The sequence below is a fragment of the Brachionichthys hirsutus genome, chromosome 2 (assembly GCF_040956055.1).
Source record: "Brachionichthys hirsutus isolate HB-005 chromosome 2, CSIRO-AGI_Bhir_v1, whole genome shotgun sequence".
Taxonomy (NCBI): domain Eukaryota; kingdom Metazoa; phylum Chordata; class Actinopteri; order Lophiiformes; family Brachionichthyidae; genus Brachionichthys; species Brachionichthys hirsutus.
The window spans coordinates 11,146,668-11,168,244 of record NC_090898.1 but is presented as its reverse complement, the minus strand read 5'-3'; the positions used below and the strand labels follow the sequence as shown (position 1 = coordinate 11,168,244).

Sequence of the window (21,577 nt, the reverse complement as noted above, 5' to 3'; positions counted from 1 at the left end):
AATGGTGCAACAAAGCTTCACGAAATTGATCCTCCTGTCCCAGCTTTAGTTTCACCCTCCTATTTTAGACAAAATCCTTCAAGTTGTTCTTACTTTTTGTTTAACAATGTCATATAATGCCAGGTGTTTTTGTGACAACATATACCTCAGATGGAATTCTAAAACAATCATATTCTTTGGGGTGGGGGTGGGGGGAGTAATCTGCTTATTATATACTTCAGTGTAAAATAGCTAATATTTTTTTTAAACTTAATTCTGGTTGTTGATGCGGACATCCTCATAAAATACGTATGAAAAAAAAATAACATCAAAATAAAAGTCTCCAAATTGATAGGCTGTGGGCTAAAGATAACTGACCGACATTTTAGCTTATATGACATTTGCTAACTTAGAAAAAGTCGATAACATTAAATGCAGAATCAGAAAAAAAACAACAACATTGCACTACAGCACACTCTGCAACAATTCCGATTGCTTGTAATCCACTTGAATGTGCCAGGCTTGAAAACGACAGACGGCATCATTGCTCTGCGTATATAGGTATATAGATTATAGATATTGTTTCTCTACACAGGACAGTATATCTGTGGGGGTGGGGGAAATGTAAAACAGCTATCTAGCTATCATTAAGTGACTTCACCATACTAATAGAATATCATTTTTCAAACCTCTCAAACACGACATGAAACCTCTGGAGAGAGTTGCTCAATGTTTGTTTCAAATACTACCTCCGTTAAGAAAATGCTATCCGTGTAGAAGTCAGGAGTTGAGCTCGGGATGAGCGCCGACAACCCTGCTGAGATTGCAGAAACTGAAATGTGCGCCCGAAAGAAGGAGACAAAAGCGTCATGAGGAATTAAAACACGACTGTCACGTGGGCATCGATTATAACAGCAGACGTTGGGGTTTCAAACCAAGTCTGCACATGTTTTAGTTCCTATCGGTGCCGAGTCCTCGTGTTGCGTTAGAAAGGTCATTTGACTTCCTGGTATAACATTTACAGTAAGCTTCGTCTCTGGCTCCTGGGTCGACAAAAAGCAGGGCTACTCTGACAAAGATGGCCACCTGGGTTTGCTTCGTCTGGCGGCGGCGGAGGGGGGCATGCAGGGCTGCCGGCTTTTGCCTGAATTCGCACTGTCTGTTGGGTCAGATATCGGGACGGGGGACGGGGTCGCGCCGGATGAGGGGCTCGTGGCAAGGCTTGAGTTTTGAGTAGTGGTGGGCGCTTCAGTTTTCATGGGGGGAGGCGAGACCACAGGCGGGTACTCCCTTGGCTTGCGGCCCCTCTTCTTACCGGCGGTAGCACCGTTCCTCACCTCGGCGTTGACCCCAGTGTCCTCTGTCACTTTGCTCTTGCTGCTGGCGACCACTTGGCTGGCGGCTGCTCGAAACCAGTTCTAAAGCAACGACAGACACTGTTATTGATCGGCCAACCTCAGGGGAAGCCACGGGAGCGCCGATACAGCTCGGCGCATTTCCTCTCTGTCATTAGAAGGGAGAGAAACAAGGGCGTCGCGAGAGGCGACAGTTATTTAGAGACGACAAATCTACGACAGCGTGGGGTAAAGTCGACTGTCGGAACTTAACATATGCATCTTGTCATCTTGTTCACATAGATCAACATGCCCTCTTCTGGGACTTTGTATTCGTTGCTGCCTGTGACATTAAAATAGAAGCAAAACTAAATGAACTTGGGCGAGCTGAAGCTGAAGCTTCACACTGAAACAGACCCACCTGTGAGTGAGTCTTGCTGATGTGGTACTTCACGCCACTCTCCGAGCTAAACTCCTTCTGACAGATCAGACAGGTGTACTTCCCCAGTTCTCCACCACCCTGCCACACGCGCACAAACACGCACACACAGGGAAGCCAGATGAGTACAACCTTGTTCTGCTTGACCTAAAGTGCACATTTGGGTGAAGCACTCTGTACCTGGCTGCAGTTGGCGAGATGGGCTTTCAGTCCCGACACACTGGAATAGACTGCTTCACAGTTCTGAGAAGAAGTAGCCGACAACCAGTTGGGTGTGCGCGTGAAGTCAACACGTCATCGGCACCGACACACACTCAGATCGTGCTCTTTACCTCATTGGTGCAGCAGACGAAGCCCTGTTCCTTGACCTGATTCTTCCAGGACTCGAGCAGCTCAGGGCTGAAATTGGGGAGTCCAGGTCGCGTGTAGTTTAACTGTGCATGAGAGAACATTTGCATTTATTCTTCTGATAATGTCACACCTAAAAAAGAGACAGCGGGGCCGTCTTTAATTGCTGATGAACCAGATGTGTTTATCAAGTCCAGCCATTTTCGCTCTGACGTGTGTCGGAGTGAAATCGTCGGTACGTGAGCGGGCTTCGATCGATCTTTGGTCGAAGGTGTTCGTGTCCGTACCTGAGCCCGTGCGTGTGTTTGTCTGCGTGTCATGTAGCTAAGGCCGCTCTCTGTCCTTACCCTCTTGCTATCAGGCACCAGGTCGTCCTTGATGCGCCGCTTGGTGCCCCAGTCTTTGGCAAGCTCATCCTCTGCTATCTCCTGCAGGTGGAAGACTGCTACCTGAGCTGACCGGCGTCTCACTCTCCCACTGGGGGTCCTTTCAAAGTCATCCCCCAGACTTGCATTCGGTGGGGCTTTTTCTTTTTCTTTTTCCGTCTCCCTCTCCTTTTCGCTTCCCGCGGTCTCGTCCCTGACTTCTCGTTCTTTCTCCCTCGGATGGCCGGGCCGCGCCTTCTCTTGCCGATCCTTCTTCTCAGCTGGGATTTGCTCCTTCTTGCCTATTGATGGAACATCCTCAGGGATGACCTGAATGAGCAGTGTGAGAAAAAAAAGTTTTTTTGTGTGAGAACTTTGACAACTGATTATATTACCATCAGTTCAAAAAGCACCACAGACTTGTCAGACGATCTTACCCGCTCTGTGCCAGGGTTGTTGTTGGTGTCGGGGATACTGTTGTTGTCGGCGGCGGTGGCGGCGTTAGCTGAGGAATGCTCGGTACGCACGTGATAGTCTCTGCCAGCTTTGGAACGGTAGGTTTTTCCACAGTGCTGGCATAGAAACGCAGGCTTCTCATCTTCGGAGAACTCCCGTCCGCAGCGTTTCTGGTGGTACTGGTACCCCATCAGGCTGGAAAAATGGGCTGAACAGCCCTGTATTTGTATGTGTTGGTACACATCATGTTTTTTTTTGGAATTGAGCGAGGCCGGCGATGAAAACGAGACAAAATAACAACACTCATTAATCAGAAGATGGAGTAAGTGGAGCAAAAGTGTTGTTTTAATGGAACAATATTGCGGCTGGTCAGTAATTTATAGGTACTGATAAAAAAAAAGAGCGAGAAGGGAAACAGGCAGAAAGTCAATTTCCAGTGAAAGTACACGTCACAGTGGAGAGTGTTTTCTCAAGCACTTTCTCTTCCTGTCTGCCTTTTGTGCTCTAGCGTAAGTAATGGGAAGCAGAGTGTTGATGTGGTTTTGGGCAGCATGTCAAGAGGAAGAAGAAAAAAAGAGGTAAAAGGATAAACAAAGTAAGGGGTCTGAAAAAGGGAGGCGGAAAGGAGAAACGGGCCGAGGAAAATGTGATGCAAAAAGAAAAAAAAGGTAATAAGGATATAAGAAGTAAATGATGGGAGTGAGAAAGGCAGAAAGAAGGCGTGCATACCTCACTAGGACACTTGATTCGTCCCATCTGTTTGAGCACTTGGCGCAGCCTTTCTCTCTCCTTGTGATTGTCGCCCGTCTGGCCTTCACTCCCCGTGGGCTGTGGGGAAACACACCGTCGCTTCAGCAAGTCCCACCACAACGCCTCTGTCTCCCGCCTGACTAAAATAATGGTGCTGAAAATGTGCTTCCCATCTCATGTGTTCACACTGCGCCACGATCATAATACGGTTTTCACGGTGAGGCTGTTGCTCGAGCCTCGTTTACGGCAACTGTCGGACTTGTGTTTTCACTCGAGCGTGGACTGGTGCCAAACCTGAGCCAAGTCCAGAACAACAGATGGCGGGGGGGGTAGAGAGAGTTGGGACTTACGGAGGAATCCCAGTGGAGTGAATGCCATTTGTGTTTTTCTTTTAGCAACCGGAGGATGAACTGAGCTAAAAGAAGCTCAAAATGAAGCTCTCTAAAGATCAATTTTTAGAGCGGGCATGGCAGCTCTGTAGCAGATAGTGAAGCAGTGTAGAACGACTCCTGCATGGGTGCGTGCACCCTTCACAAAGCACAGAGTAATGTGCATGTCCATGCATGGAATCACAACACTGCACACCTGACCTCCTTCTAAATGGCTGTGGAGCCGACCTTTGGTGTCCAGTAACTAGTTACTCCAGTCAGCGGGACAAAGCTAAACTCAGGAGGCAGATCTACGTTCGTGAAGAAGCTAAGAGCGAACGACGAGCTCTTGTGTGTGCGTGCCTGTAACATACCTTGGTGGTGTGTTCAACCATGGTGTGGTAGTTGAGGCCGGCCTTAGACCTGAACTGTTTATGGCACTGGTGGCACTTCAGAGCGTCTTGGAGCTGCGGGGGTTAAAAGCCAGTCACGGGATCATTTGATATTTCTGTAGTTGGAAGCAAGTGTTCCTGTGGCGAGACTCTTTTATTGGCTCTATCAATAAACTCAACTTTCATTGTAATCTGATAAGAGTTCATTATTTGTCTGCAGTTTAGGATCTATCAGGCACCTCTGGAAACCATAAAGGGAAATTTAACTCAGTGTTCCCTTTCCGAGGTTTCACTGCTCGTTTCAGCATCGACTTTATTGATTTGGGGAGTCACCCAGCCGTAATGTTGTAATTCCCTCATTCCTTAATGGCAGACTGTCCCTTTAATGGAGTCGCCGGGGTCGCTTGGCCAAAGCGGTATTAAATAGACTGTAGGAACACGTCTCTGAAGACCTGGAGGCTACCGCACCAGCCCGACGGTTTTGTTCTCAGTGCAAACACCTCTCTATAGAGTAACGTAGCTGGATGAACCACTTCCACGCTTCGCCCTATCGCTTTTATTACTGTTGACCACAACTGAGTGCAACGCAAACAAACCAAAGACAAGTACAATGCACATTCCCTCGATTCATTTCAACTTATTCAAGTTTTAATGTCGGCGCAAATGAATAAAGGATATTACTGAGATACTGCGCGATGTCATTTATACAGCCTACCAATCAATATTATTACCGTAAAGGTTCCCCAGACCCCCTAACATGAGGTTGTCATGGAGATGTATCTAACGATGCTACACCATAAGTTATGTGGAAATTACACCTCAGCTTTATTTCATACTTTTGCAAATTGTTTTTCTTACGTAAAAGTATTCCTGGTTTCACAGGAAGCTCTGGCAAAAAAAAAAAAGGAAGAAGCTGAGACCATGTCCCTGATGGATGTCTCTATTGCACGCTGACCTTTTGGCAGATCTCCATGTGTTTCTTGAGGCCGTGGATTGTTTTCCTGGTGACGATGGAGCAGGTGGGACACACCACTTCACCTCGCTCGGAGATCGCTTGTTGCCACTGAGGGTCAGAAGCAGCTCCTTGGAAACACGAGGGAACAAGTGTTATTCTGTCAGTTAGCCGATATTACTGTGACTGCACTACGATGCGCTAATGGGTGGAGCGAATTCTATTTCGGTACTTACTGCCATCCCTGCGGCCTCTATATAATAATAGGCCAATAAGCCTGACCTGAACCGCAGCTGCTGCTTAACATTGAAGCGAGATGCTGAAAGTTGAAATGGCAATAAACTAGAGCCCACTTGTGTAAAATAACCTCTGGCTGAGTACCAGATGCAGAGATTACAGTCGTGCTTTAGCAACTGCTCAATGAACAGCTAATTAGCTTCAAGATAGTTTTGAAGACTGCATACTTTAGGTTCAATGATGTACACATTCAGTGCAGTTCTCTGTGTTACATAGATATATATTTTTGAATTAAATATCGATGTGATTTCAAATGTGATATTTAAACACATGCTTTGCCGGTGGCCCTACATTTCATGGGTAAACCGACCCATCGTTAAACACTAATCTCACCCGAGCTGCTCGCGGCTGGGTCTTTCTTTGAGGACTGACTCGAAGAACCAGCTGTTCTTCTCTGGGGCTCGTCGCTGAGCCCACTTCCCTCGGGTCTCTTCGCGCGGCTCCCCTTCAGCTTCTCCTCCACCTTAGTCATGCCTGTGGGATCGACGGAGGAAAGAGCAACTGTGAGCAGCGAGCCCCGTGGCGAGCAGGAAGTGTCTGTTACAACCCAGAGATGAGTCGCTGGACGTCTTCACCATGCGTGTGTGTGAGATGAGGACTTATTTTGTAAGTCACTGATTCATTCACGCGGTCAGCATGGTGGCACAGTGCTAAGCAAGAAGGTTGCAGGTTCGAATCTGACTTGCGGCCTTTCGGTGAAGAGTTTGCATGTTCTCCCCGTGTCTGCGTGGGTTCTCTCCGGGTTCTCCGGCTGTATATTAGGTGTATTGGTTACACTAAATTGTCCATATGTGTGAGTGTGTGAGTGTGTCGCCCTGTCATGAACTGGCGGCTTGCGTTTTCCTGCGTTTTCCTGCGTTTACCTTTCAGTCCAAATGTTCCCGATATAGACGGCTGCTCTCCGGTGAATTTCTTCGGGGTTTTCTGCTTCCGTCCTGGCTCGAGAGAAAAACACAGAGCGAGGAAAAGTCAGCATATATAATGAGAATATGCGGTCCCCTTACAAAAGATATGATGTAATCTTACTGTGCTTCATTCGCTCTGGGTCTTCATCGGGGAAAGGAGGAGGAAGGCTGCCTCCCTCGCTCTCGCTACCCCCTGCGTCAGAAGACGTGCTTTGGGACTGCGGGGACTGCAGCTGGGCCGGAAGCGGCTGGTGAGTCTGCTGCGACGGCTGGCTGTGCTGGTTCCTCTCACTTTTCTGGTGGGCCACGTCCCCATTGTGGGAGGCTGAGGACACCTCGTGAGTCTTTTTCACTTTGAAGAACACTGGAGAAGGGGGGTTATACTCCAGGGGCCTAAATTCACAGACGGACAGTGGACAGTTTTGGACGGTCAGCGTTATGACATCGCTGCTCAGTGTGGGTGAGAACTCAAGCTCTCCGGCACCTTTTCTTGGTGTTAAACTTGATGGCGTTGCTTTGGAACTGAGGCAGCTCGTCCTTGGGCTCCACGCTAACCCTGTCTGGGTGGTTCCACAGCTTATGCTTCTGTAGGCGAACCTTTGTGGCAAACACGGCCTCACAGTAGGGGCAGTTGTGACTCGGCTTTTCGGCTACGGTGGCCTGAAATGAACATGTGCACAAGGAGCGGGGATTTTAGACTGAGCTGCCCCCCCACCCCCCGCAAAAAGCAAGTGCACACGTTCTTGAAACAGCTCATGTAAAATACATTATATATATATGTTTTTTACAAAACCTCTATGATCCTCCTTTCAAAGCTTTTCCACAATCGTTTTTAACTGTGATCTACTTTAAGGCTTGAGGTAGAAATGTCGCGTGCTAGAAAGGAACAGCGGCTGGCGACTCACCCCCTGGCAGCGCTGATAGTGGTACTTCACACCATATATGCTGGGGAACTCTAACCAGCAGCCTGAACGCGGACACTTAACCCTGGAGCGGCGCTTGAACTCTTCTTTCCATTGTAATATCAGGTGGGCCTGGGTTAGGGTTAGGGTTAGCGGAGAGGCAGAGAGTTCAATGCATTCAAATATTGCTGTATATTGTATCGTATTGTGCACATTCACTGGGAGCTGCCGACTCTGCAGAAAAATAAAATAAAATAAAATAAAATGAATCCCACTTCAAAAAGAGATACTCACAGGGATGCTTCTCAGTTCCTGCATCTCTGCTTTGGGACGGCCTTTCCTTTTCCCCTCCCCTGACTCGTCACACATCAAACCTGATAAAAAAAAAACACGTTTCGCGTTAGCACCGAGAGTTATTTATCAGCGCTTTGGATTTTCAAAATGAATTTCAAGGGTGATATTACACTCTTGAAAACTCGACGCATTCAGTGCTTGCTTTGATCTAAATCTAAAGCGAGATACGTTTTCCTTTGACTGCATTTCTACGTGACTTTTTTTCATATAGCACCACAAATATCAATCGCCACTGTTAAAAAGCCAAAAAGCCAAAAAGAAACTCGCGCAAACATTCACAGCAAATATGGAGAAAAACCAATGAAAAAAATATATACGGTGAGTGCGATTGTCAGAGGAGGAGAGGAGAGGAGAGGAGGGGAAAGGCCGTGTGTTGCTCCTGCTGCCTCACCTTTACTCAGTTCAGCACGAAGATGGGTTGATCATGGTTAGGTTAGCAGTGGTTCTGATTAGAGTTAGTATTGTGAGTCAGTTTCATGTCCTCTGATGTCATGGAAGGACGCCTGTGAGGGCAGCCATTAACTGGTAGAGTTAGCGTGAACCTCTGACACAGCACACAGCAGACGGACCGCCTAAGCTCCTCCGTCTCCCCTCCTCTCTCGTGCCATCACCTCCCTCTCTTCTCACCCTACGTGTAGCTTTTGCACTTTCTTCCTCTCCTCTCCCCACGCCCTTCATCTCCGTCTTCCTCTACGTGAGCATCAGGCTGCACACTAGATCGTTACTGCTCTCTTATCTGCTGCCTTTAGCCCTCGGTTTCCTCTATTTCCTATCCACGGTGCTTGTGATTTGGAGAAGGGTGGATATGACAGATAAAAAGTAAACAGAAGCTGCTGCTGCCTTGCACTGGCCCAACGGAGGCAACCGAACAAGGGCAGCGGAAGACAGGAGGCCACCGAGTCCGATCAGATCTAGAACATGCCAAAGGGAAACTACTTGAAAGGTGAGAAGCACTTTGTTGTGAAGCGAAACGCGGCAGCGGCCTTGCACAGGATCTGTTTGACTTCCCCATGTCGGGGAACACGTTGTCCGTCGGCTGCATTCTCCTGCAGCGAGGATGAACAGGATGAGCATGAAGCCCAGTATAGCCCGATTGTTTCTGGGCCCACTCTGGATCAGGGCCGTCCATGCAACTGCCAGGATTATGGAAATGGTTGGAGGAATTTTTCCATCAAATAAATGAATTGACTTGACTGCTGTCATCGCTCGTACGAAAATAGGTCGTAATGGCAGAGGTTTAGCCGTTTTTACCAACAGCGTGTTAATTTGTATGAAAACACACTCTGGGCTCGAGCCACCATGACGTCCTCTTCTCATTCGCCTCACTTTCATTACACGGCATGAACTTTTACCAATGGATGACCTAATCTCGTTGTATAGTCTCATTGTATATCCACTATGCAATGAGAATAAAGGCTTTCTATTTCTACATTTCACCTCGTTTGTCTTGCTTTGCTTTTCCCTTTCTCTGACACAAACACAGGCTGACAGATTACAGGGAATCTTTTATTTCAGAGTTGCAATAATAAGGTAGAAAGAAAAACTGCGAGGCTGAATGAGATTGAATGAGCAGTAGTGCCGCGCTGGCCGTGAAGGTGCACACTGATACCCGCATACAAGTACACAAAACCATTACCAGCGTGTGTACACGTGTGATTTGTGTGCATAGATATGAGTGTATTAATATTCTCCAGGCAATGCGCCGTTTCTCCATTAACTGTCTGGGTAGCAGCTGGAGAGGTGGTGCAGTCGGCGGTGCAGTCGGAGGTGCAGCTCCTGGGCTGAGGAGGAAATTGAACATGCATTCTAATTCCTGTCTTAGAAAATAAAAGGTATTTTGAAAGGAAGGCATAATTAATTAATTCTGCTCTTGGGATAGATATGCTCTTGTTGCTATGGGAATAAGATCCACTTGTCTTAGTTACCGGTATCGTAGGCCTCTTTACAGCAAGCGGAAAGACCACATGTAGACGTCTACAATGCAAATATAGGCTAGTGCACACACAGGCCAGAGTGCAAATATATCATTATAATTAAATAAGAAAAAATTAATAAACAGAGGCAAGTCTTTCCTGGAGTGAAACAAACAGACGCAATAAAATATTTCCAGCATCTCGTACTACGTTGTGCCGCTTTGACAACAGGTAGCAGCACATCGGCAAACAGGCGGCCCAGCCATCAAAATGGAACAAAGCAGGCCCACTGTGTTAAATTCAAACCGGTCTAGGTCATGGGGATAAAACAGCTGCTCAACTAATATCAGACAGAGCATGACTCGCTTCCAGCTGTCTGCAACTGCTGCACCGCTTGGTCAATTCACACAGAGGAGAGAAGAGGAGAGAGGAGTCAGGCAGCTGCCTAGTGATCTCAAATAACCTCCGACTTCTCCGAGCTACGCCTGCAACTGCTGCGCCTGAGTGCAACGGCGCGCATATTATCCACACACACACACACACACACACAGTCATACGCATAGAACAGTCGTTTGTTTTCCTTTACAAACACTCACACAGGAGCCTTTTGTCTGCACAGTCGAGCTGAGACATGGCTTAGAAAGAAAACCCACACAAACGCTCACCGCTGGCACAACTGCATCGACCGCAGTTCCAGTATCGCTACTTTCTCCATCTCACCGAAACCGTAGATGCAGACACTGATGCGTCTGGTTGCACTCGTAGCGTGAACATGCTGACGAGGATGCAACCATCTCTGGTTCTCCCGCTCAGCTGCTGCATTTCCATTTCAACCTCGGCACAACTTTCCACCCTCACACATTCTCTATTAGCAGCATGTCAGCACTTTGCCAGTTATTTTTCATCCTGCAGTTTAATTTCCTTCCTCGTTTTCTCGCATGCACACACACATACACACACAGTACAAGTTGTCTCACTTTATACACACCTCTCTTTGGAGACGTCCCATATTTCCCGCCCAGACAGGCAAGATTCCAGCGTGTAAGAAGAGGAGGTGGAGCTGCACCAGAACAGATTTACTACGCAGAAAGAAAACCAGACTCTGAGACTGACTCTCAGTCTTTGAGTTTTCCTCTCTCTCTCTCTCTCTCTCTCTCTCTCTCTCTCTCTCTCATCGTTTCACTTTCTGTGCAGCAGTATATCAATAATCTCAACAGAGAATACATTTAAAAACGTTCACAAAAATCAGCGATGAAAAAAACAAAAAGCTATTATAGTAATAAGTTATTCAACAGAAATCAAAGAATATAATGGTCTGATGAGAGAATAAAGAATACATTTATAACTCCTTGCAACATGTTGTTCTGTGAGTCAGGCCACAGCATGGGTTCGAGTTTGGGGCTATGCATTCTGGACAACAACTGCATTATACAGATAATTTCCCTCAGTTAAATCCCAGATAAAATCAAATCCATTCATGTCATTTAATAGAAACTTGAATGTTTGCTGTGACTAAGAAGATCATAATGTAAGAGCTCCATTGACTGTAATGTTACCGAAAGTTTCAAAGTGATCCAAAATCTAGGATCTCTTCTGGATCATCACTAACATTTTCATAATTTGTTCCTGGTAACATTCGAAACATTTCCTTAAAATTTCCAATAACTGTTTTGTTATATATATCTAAAAAACATTCCCCCCTTGCTCTTATCTGCATCTGGTGGTAATGGAGTATTACCACCACAAGGTGGCAGTGATTCACCCACAGGATGTTTGCAACTGCTATTAACAAAAGAAGAACACAATGGCCACAAGGCAGACAACAGAAGCACGGCCACAGTAACAAAGTCCAGCGTAACTCCTCTAAATAAATAAAGGAAAATGAGTGGCAATGCAACTCTGCCTCGTAAAAGCTTAGCTCAGAGCCGAATAGAACGCCGCAGATTTATAGTGTGGTTTTATTTCAATAGCACCACAACAGCAACACTTAAAGGAGCCAAATCAAGGAAAAGGGCTCATTTTGGAGGTTCCTGCTCCATCATCTGGTTCTCCACACAACCTATACAGCATCTTTCAGCCCATTGATTTTTGCCTTCCACATCAGCTGCACGCTCCATATTATTTGGAAATCTAATCTATTGTCTGATGCTCATTTGGGACATGCCCACAAAGTGTGTTTAGTGTAACCACAACGGCAAGAAAGGCAAATAAAAGACCAGTGTCCAAGGACACAGCTGCGACGGGGACTGGAAAAAGACTGTGACCTGACTCATTGCAGAAGAATAACAGAAAGTTCAAATGTGCTTAAGCATATACAAATAAGAAAAATGAAGAAACCCACTGAGATATACACACAGGGCATAAAGAGGAGTGTGTGCAACATCACTATATGATATATGCCGTCTCCAGACTGATTGCAGTGGCCTCCTTTATGGATAGTCCCCATCAGAATCTCTCTCCTCTCCCATTTTCCTGTATTTCCTCTCAGCTGCCAAATAAAGATGTGACAAAGATGACAAAGGACTCTCCTCTAAACAGGATGCAGCATCAGGCTGATATATATATATATATCTTCAAACTACATGTTTTAATATTTTTGCATTGGGAGACTCAAAGGGTCCCAACGTGAGAATTACAAAAATCAAAGAAAATAGGAGACATGAGAAGAGTAAAAGATGGCGAGTGGTGGAAAGTGGGTGGGAGAAGGGTGACGTGGAATAGAGGGGGTGGTGGAGCAAGTGAAGATTCGCTGCTGCTAATAATATTGCCTACGAAGCAAGACAAACGAGCAAAAGAAAGTGTGGCGAGAAAGAGAGGGAAAGAGAGAGACTGTTACTGAGGCAAATATGCAGGGTCAGCAGATGGTGTCTGCAGGCCTGAAGGGAAAGTCCTACAATCAGAATAGGGAAACGATCATCTGAGAACGCACATGCCATGAAAGAGAGAGCGAGAGAGGAAGAGAGAGGGAGAGAGAGATTAACAAATCCAGTTTGCAAAAAGGGTTTGTCTAAAGCACTTGACAGTTTGACAGAACATTTGTTCTATCCAAATACTCAAGATACTTTCACTTTGGTTGTTTAACAGCTCATCAAGTGGAGGGGAAAAGATTTAGAGCTCTAATCATGAGCTGTTACTATGAGGAAAAGAAATGTGAGCGTGCAAACAAGAGATACAAGAAGAAAGTCAACCTTTTCGTGGCAAGGTGACAGCTCAAGAACGCTCCTCCAGGGAAGAACACGGTCCCAATCGGCACGCTTTGTTCCCATGTATGAAAGCATAAAGGGATTTTAGGAAACCATGGATACAGAAGCTAAAAAAAGAAAACCCACAGCCCAGCCAGAAGGGATTTTCTTCATTTCTATATCATGTAAAGTTTCTGACGATAACGTGGCACCTCGGTAGACGGAGAATGCAGCGCATGCGATGGGCATAAACTCAGCACGGAAATCCTGGAACGCCACAGAGAGCCTTGGATATTGACGACTTTGTTTTGCCGAGCTGAGACTCACAGCCCCCCCGTGGGATGGGCGAACCAGCGCCAGCCTCATTATGGCGAGCACTTTGCTAATAAGTAATAAGCTGAGAAGCGTTTGATGAACATGTTGTTCTTGTTTTGATGGTGTACAAACATGTACAAACAGAAACACACCACAGCACATTGATCAGGTCAGATTGCACACCTTTCGTTAAAACTATTTCTTAATGTTGCTTATAATAAGGACGTTTCCTGTGTGGTCAAAGTTCTCTCATCAGGGAGAAACTACACGTGTGAAACAAAACTTCGTGAATCGCAGCACAGCATGGCCGGCCTTCCCTCGGCCGATGATTGGCTTACCCTGACATTATCACACCGGCCCGAAACCAATCGTCAACTCTAATGGCTAAAGCCAGCTGACCTCGGCAATGAGTCTCAGCGAATCAGAGGCAGAGTAGGAGCAGAGTGGGGATCGGCTAGTAATGCCTTGGCTGAGGTACTAAAACAGGGGCAGTAATAATGTCCAACCAGCCGCCAGTAGTTTCTCTAAAAACTGAATGTTGAATATTGCTGTGTCACTATTTCTCCTACTGGCTAAGTGCTCTATAGTTGTTGTTGTTGTTGTTGTTGTTGTTTTAAATGGGTTTAAATTGACATTGAAATTGTGTTTGGCGTCTAAGGTCACATTGTTCAGTTCTTCTCTGACTTTTATTCTCTTTATTCTATTTCAGCTGTCCACACACTTATTGTCAGAAATATTATTGTTGTTGGCATGGCTTTCCATCAAATGAAATGTTTTCCAAAATAAACTCCGGGTGTCTTTCCGGTATTCCCGGTGGCTCACTAGTTTCTACATGTCGTTCCCACAACCAGCTGTGTTTCCCGTTTTAGGTTTCTGGCTGCTCAATTAGAATCTTTAAACCACAAATACACGTAGAGCTCATTCCACTGGGTGACGTGACCGGCTAGACCGGTCTGAAGGCAAAGGAAAAACTACAGGTAATGGGCTCCATGCACAGCAGAACATCGCTGCCGTCGGAAAAGGACAGGATTCCAACAAAAGCACAGGGCGATGAAGTATTTTTTTTTTTCATCTCATGCAATCAAATTGTGCTGGAAGCAATCCTCGCAGGAAAAACCAGAGCAAAGATTCTCGCAGCATCAAATCCGCTGACATAATTACTGCGCTGGCATTTTGGAGAAGCTTCATTTCAATGTTAAAGCAGATCAACTGGAAAATTACCTGCAGAAATATTCAAGTCTTAAGTTACCAGGAAAACTCCCATAAAGTACAGGATCAAACCAACACCACCTGCGATAGCATTATCTGATGTCACGCACACGCAGACGCACACACACACACTTGACCAGAAAGTGAAACGCCACGGAACTTTACCGGTAATCACAAGATCAGTCTGATCAATTACATAAACGGGCACACAACTTTTTGATGATTAACCTATTGTCCTATTGTCTTCTAATGAAGCCTTTTTTTTTTTTTAAATGTCCAGAGCAAGGACACACACACGCACACACACGCTCAAGCACACACACACACACACACACACTTACACAGCCATGCAAATCCTGCCTACAGGGCTGAACATGAACACAGAAAGCAAGCAAGCTGGAGAGCCTAGTCTTCTGTGGACGCTGTGTGTGTGTGTGTGTGTGTGTGTGTGTGTCTGTAAGAACGAGGGGTTATTTTGGAACAACCCAAACAACTGGGTCATATTAGAGCAGCCCCAGTTTTCCATATCTGCCCGACTCTATTAACAAAGTCTGCTGGTGATTGGATTGAAACATAATTCCCCGGTCTGGTTCTCTGCTGCCACGATCGTCCGTCTCCATCCAGATGGCGAGGAGTTTCATTCATGACAATACTTGGCAAGGCTTGTTTGTTTGGCTTTCTCACTAGTTGGGCAGTTGCAGGAAAAAAACCGTTGCGGTTTCCAGGCCCTTCTGTGGTGAGCGAGAGATAGAATTACACCGAGGCCGTTGGACCCGCGGTTTGAAGTAAACTAGAATCCTTTCAAAGAAGCGCTGGGGGACGGTTACTCTGCATGTGCAATGCTCATTAACCCTTTGAGAAGCAGCTGATGGAGTTCTAAACGGCTCGACCGGGGGCTACAAGGGGCTTTCATGAACCGTGTAAAACTGGTGACGTGCCTTCTTACTTCAGAAACCAACTAAATCTTAAGGGCTGGAGACGAAGCTATTTCTCAGCCTTAAACAATCCTATTTAAAAAAGTCTAAGACAATAATATATCTATCTATCTGTCTGTCCAGTCGTCCACTCGCAGCATCTTATTCCCCGTTGCTACGTGTTCATGCCGGCGGTCTCGCCTTCTCGTTATTTTTCTCCAGCCGCTCAAAGTGGACAGAATTTAAATTAAATTAAAGTCCACAAATGTAAAATCAATTGGATCATATAGGGACAAATACGCACAAATTCAATGGCAGTCGTCATTTATTAATTCCTGATGTTGTGTGCAAAACTATTCTTTACGCTGCCTCAGGAGTGTGTGTGTGTGTGTGTGTGTGTGTGTGGGGGGGGGGGGGGGGGGGGGTAAACCCAGACCACCCAAACAAAAGCCCTCCTCGCTCTCACATTTCAACCGACACGGAGAAACGCTGTGCGGCCCGGAGCCGACATGCATGGCGGCTCGTGACTTACCGAGCTTGCTGTTGTTCTCGGGCTCTGGCGTGGGCCTGACGGGCTCATGGTGATGTCCGTGCTTGGGGGTCCGGCCCCTCGGCAGCCCCCCCGATGAGGACAGCTTCCCAACCCTGGGGCCGCTACTTGGGCTCTCCATGCCTGCAATGGTAGTAGAGAGGAGGAACAGAGACAAGGCAATAATGGGTTCCCTTCTGAATCTCGTTAATCCTGCTTCATTGCTTGTCAAAGCGTTGTTATTACCATGTTATTACATCAATAGCTTCTGATGAGACTGTCTTCTATAATGTACTTTCATCATGTCCTCCATCTGTGCTGTTGGACCAAAGGTCGTCTGAGTGGAGGCACACGCATCATCACTTGTGAAGGTAATGAAGGTGTGACCTTCAATGTTTCATAAAAGAAAATCAATATTCTCACTAACTCCATATTCTGTCCATTAAACAAAAGGTGAGTCAAAGTCATGGACTAGGGGACACGATGTCTTCTCTCTGTACGATGGAAAGAAGTGATGCATCCCTACGTCTCTCCATCAGGTTATTTTTAAGAATCTTAAGAATCTTTTTTTGCCAAAAAGCGGTTGTAGATGAGACGATCATCTCATCTAGAAGAAGATGGACGGACGGAAAAATTAAAGTTAGGGCCAAGAAATAAATAAATAAAAACAACCAACAAAACGATGAAAATCCCTTCAGGAAAACAAACCAAGAAAAAAACTACTTCAGTACTTTTTCCTGCAGAACCATTATAACATATTAAACAGTTCAGGAATCAAAACATGAAAAATGGATTCACGGATACACAAAGGTGCAACAACCGCCGCACATTTCGGCGCTCCGTTAGTGTCTGCAAACTCCATCGTGATTGGCCAATTTCCCTGTATTTTTGTGATTGTATTATTATTTTTATTTTCTATTTTATTTTATTAAATGCTACACATTTTTGTATTTTCCCAGTCAGCCGCACCTACCTGAACAAATCACCCGGCGCTCGTGACCGGGTGGCCCCGGGTCACCTGCGCGAGGGAGGAGGAGCCCCGGGTCACCTGCGCGAGGGTGGAGGAGCCCCGGGTCACCTGCGCGAGGGAGGAGGAGTCCCGGGTCACCCGTGCGAAGGAGGAGGAGCCCCGGATCACCTGTGCGAGGGAGGAGGAGTCCCGGGTCACCCACGCGAGGGAGGAGGAGCCCCGGGTCACCTGTGCGAAGGAGGAGGAGCCCCGGGTCACCTGCGCGAGGGAGGAGGAGTCCCGGGTCACCCGCGCGAGGGAGGAGGAGCCCCGGGTCACCCGTGCGAGGGAGGAGGAGCCCCGGGTCACCCGTGTGAGGGAGGAGGAGCCCCGGGTGTGTGAGGGAGGAGGAGGTCAGAAGGAGCACTGAAGTGGGCGTTTTCCCACCAATGTAACGTTACATGGCGAATCACACCTGCTGGGCGTCAAGCAACGTTTCAGAGCGGGGCTGGGGGGGCCCTGGAAGAAAGCAGGCAGTCGTCACCGTCCCCCCACTCTGTAGACGACGCAGAAGAAGAAGAAAGGGGGGAGAAAAGAAATTAGAAACGTCTCATGTACATGAAAATAAATCCAGGATACTTTCCCCTTCGCCTCGCCCCCCCCCCCCTCCTTTCCAGCATTAATATGTAAAACCACGAGGCGCTTCTTCCAGCCCCGTCTCCTCGCTAAACACTGTTAGAAATAGCCAAGGAAATAAAGGTAGGTCCCCCTCCCTGAGCAAAATATTAGAATACGGGATGGTTTATATAGGCACTGAAGCAAAATGGCGACTTTATTACGAAGGAGGAGTAAAAAAAAAAAAAAAGAAAAAAAAATCCTTGCGCTTCTGGAGCTAAAGGGAGGCACGAAAATATGTTTATGCGAGACAGTTGCTGAGAGTCAAAGAAAACGAAGCGCAGGAAAACGAGCAGAACCGCCGAGCGGGCTCCGGTGCGGACGCGCTCCCCGGTTCCTTACCTCGGGATCATTTCCGTTTATTATGGGATATTATCTCTGCGGCCGTGTACAGTATTACAGTAACGCGTGTTGGCTCATGCGCGTATCCGCTCCACCTTTGACAGCGGCCACTATACAGTCTTGAAACAACTTGCAAACTCTCGCGTTGTTATTATCATCATCATCATCATCATCATCATCATCATCGATATCGAGCAGATCAATATCGGGGACCGTGTCTGGATAAAGTCGCTGCAATACCGTAACGGCGCTCGTTCCTGGCGGAAAGGGGGCTCAGCGCTTCGATCCCTTAAATCAACCATCGTCAAGTATTTCCAATCGATGTGAAACGATCCCAAAACGCGTCCGGCGGCCCCATCGCGGTGTCACCGGAATAAACGATTATTGGTCGCGTCGGCGGAAGCTCTGACGTTATTCTTCCTCATCGCTTCCCTGAGATCCAGTTGTTTGAGTTTGAGTCACCGCGAGGAGCTCTCTCCCAAAAAAACACTGGAATAATAGACATGCCCCAAATGTCCTCCCGAGTTATTAATAAGAACCACAAAAAAAGCTCTGCGCAACAGCGTACATAAAAAAAAAACGTGGTTTCAAATAGTTTCATAAATTCAGGATCAATATTACAATTTGATATTAATCATAATCAATGGTAATAAGCTTCTCAATAAAACACAGGCCATCATTGCAGTGTTGGATTATTATTATTTTTTTGTCCCATAGATACACATTTACTACAGGCAATGTGGCATTTCCCATCTATAAGACAGTAAATATTAAATTGTGAATATCCCAGCTTTCTAAATTTATCATTCATGACGTCATTGACACCACATCTGTCCCAGTAAGATTGGTGCCAGTCATCGTGCCCTGATCTTTTGCTATTAGTGTTAATCATCTGAAACCATGATGCCATGTAATATGTAAACACATTTTTCAGCTTTGCCAGTGGATGGCAGGAGAGTCTCATTTTTGTACACTTTATTATGACAGTACCGGCCCACAGTAACACGGACGTTGTCACACGTTGTTTGACAAAAGCTACGCATATAAGCCTAAAATGTAATATGTATATGCTCTGCATGGAATCCAAGAAGGTGTTGAAAAAGAGTGAAAACATGTCCTTGTTGCAGACACTAGTGTTTCTGGATAAACATATTCCAAGGTCTTCCAAGGCATTTGGATTATTTCACCATGAAAACGTGCACCTTAAATTTGAATCGATTCTAAATCTTGTTTGTTCTAAAATAATCTATAGTTCCTGTTCTGAAAGGCCAATTCTTCACAAACATTAAAGAACGTCAAAATGCCCATTTATCCAGATCCACTCCAAAATCCAATGGGTTCTATCTTGTTACACGCCAAATACAGCTACCAAATATCGCCCAAATCCACGAGATAATTTATGTGTCATGGACAGAAATGGTGGACGCAGGCAAAGTGTTCATCAGTATTTGTTTAATGCTGCTGAAAAATGACTAAAAAAGTCACTTAATCCTCCACTAGGGGGCAGTGTAGTTATATGATTGCAGCTCTTGTTTAGCATTTTTACTGTGTTTTTCATCTGTAGTTTATTTTCATGCCGATCTTGTGTGAGTTAGCACACCTGAGGACTACCTGCTATGCATGTCATTACTCACACTAAGCATGAGGGGCATCACACTCTGGGCTGAGTGGCACCATGACAGCCTCCTGCATCAGCTGCATGGTGTGTCTAACTTATGACGTTAAATCTTCCTCGTGCTGTCCTTAATTAATGGCTGCTGATGAATCGTCCACACGGGATCCTGTTTGACCTGTGATGAATCATTTCACTGCGGTGGCGATTTATGATCACACGCCACCTCCACTAAGTGAGCAAATGGCCACTTAATGGTTTTTAAACTGGCCCGGTGACATGGTCTGTGCCCAAAGCGTCTTATGACGAGCCTGTCCAGGAATTGATTTTACTATTTAAACTTGACATTTTCACTTAAAGCTGAACAAGCACACATGCATATATTTTTTTTCCATGCTGACTTACTTTAGAGTAGTACCTGAATATGAATACTTGGGCAGACAAATGAGTCTTCAGCTGTTTGTGTCACTGATTGACTCCACGCGAGCAGCTGCATGAGGGCTCATCCACAGTGGTCCACTGTCAGGGACCGCTATGAGCAGATTGGAACAAACAAGCTGAATGAGAGTCTCATTATTTGGGTGTTTTGAGAGAATAATGGCAAAAGATTCACCTTGAAAAAAAGAAAATACATTTAATAATCAACAGTAACCAATTTACTGCAGCATCAGACCATTTGCTCCACAGATTTATTCAGGGTTGAGAAGGCCACTGTTCACTGAATCTACTTATCTTGCACATGCCTTGTTATGATCTGGTGAGATGCTTCATGTCTCTCAGTAATTGGATCCTAATGTGTGAGAGCTGTAGGCAGACTGTGTGTGTGTGTGAGAGTGTCGCTTTAAAAAGGCAATATGTTGTGTATTCAGAGTTATATAAATCCTAAATGTACAACTCCGAGCACAGGTGCATCTGACATTTTGATTTTTACAATTACCTTCAGGTTAACACTGACTTCTCTTTAAAAAAATCCCAATAAATACATTCTTTCTATCGTCTTGGGGACATTCATATAAAAATGATCACATAGAATCGATATGCATGATTTAAACTATTATTATTATTACTACTAATTATTCTGCGTAAACAAGGCGCAAACAGCAGAGAATGATGGTAAAGAAGGCAAAGGAGAGAAACAATACAAGAAGTTATGTTTCACATAAAAATATCTCATATCTTTATAGAATATAAACAAGTGTTTCTTGTTCTTGTTTATCTTTGCCATTGAACAGGTTAACTTTATTCTCATCACAAAGATTTGTCTTTTGATCTATTCTGTTCGGACAACTAAAAAATGCAGCAAAATAAATCCTAACAATAAAAAATAATCAATCCAAATTAGTTTATTAAAAAAAAGAGCCAGCTTTCATCACATTCTGTACCGCAGGTCTTCATATCTGTTAATCAGATACATTTCCCCTCTTGCAATTAAAAGTGCTGATCAGTCATCTGACAAAGTGAACCAAAGTTTTGAATCAGGTTATCCAAAGACAGCGCGTGTCCCCAAGAGTCATCCAGTTACATCACCCCAAGACGTCTTCTCAAGAACAGGAGGAATCAAGGTTTTGCTTTGTTCCGTGCTCGACTATTTATGCAATTTATTTATTCATGTGACATGAACGCCATCGCCAAACATCTGAGGCACAAACGACATCCAAGACGTTCACTTTAGTCGCGCTTGGCATCTTGCATCTGTGTAGCCGTCGCAGCATCGTGACTTCTGAACATTTGCAATCCCAGTCTCACACTGGGGATGAAATGAGGAGCGCACAGCAGTGGGTTTCCATTTTTCTTGCAGTTTGTTTTGTGAAAGATGGCAACAGTTTACCGTAGCAACACACAAAGGACAAGCTGCTGGCCCGGCAAAGGCAAAATATAGACTTCCCTCAGAAGACACATTTGCATCTCAGCTCACTGAAAAGACTTCTAAATACTTTTCAACTCCGGTGCTTTTCCTCTTCACATTTCACATTTTTAATTATTGCTTAGTAAAGCGCAGACAGTGGGCGATGATCGTGTTCACGCTTCATCCTCTTATTCTGCTCCTTAATAAAAGACTAAGGTACTGTTATAGTATACACAGATTTGCATTTATT

The 21,577-nt window shown here is 45.6% G+C and overlaps 1 protein-coding gene and 1 long non-coding RNA gene across 2 annotated transcripts; one reads left to right on the top strand and one right to left on the bottom strand.

Annotated features, from left to right (window-relative positions):
* Positions 1 to 1,043: 1,043 nt before the first annotated feature.
* znf512b (zinc finger protein 512B) lies at positions 1,044 to 16,045 on the bottom strand. Its single transcript, XM_068750853.1, has 16 exons — positions 15,907 to 16,045; positions 7,782 to 7,861; positions 7,491 to 7,619; positions 7,070 to 7,245; positions 6,707 to 6,978; positions 6,544 to 6,615; positions 6,014 to 6,154; positions 5,387 to 5,514; positions 4,414 to 4,506; positions 3,651 to 3,749; positions 2,903 to 3,139; positions 2,448 to 2,795; positions 2,085 to 2,186; positions 1,933 to 1,995; positions 1,735 to 1,833; positions 1,044 to 1,397 (listed from the first exon to the last, which is right to left on the bottom strand). The coding sequence occupies exons 1-16, from the start codon at positions 16,043 to 16,045 to the stop codon at positions 1,044 to 1,046; spliced, it is 2,532 nt and encodes an 843-aa protein (XP_068606954.1).
* Positions 16,032 to 17,022, top strand: LOC137906574 (uncharacterized). The gene is made up of 3 exons (XR_011105904.1): positions 16,032 to 16,055; positions 16,236 to 16,274; positions 16,863 to 17,022. It is a non-coding gene; the product is annotated as an uncharacterized lncRNA (long non-coding RNA).
* The last annotated feature ends 4,555 nt before the right edge of the window (positions 17,023 to 21,577 follow it).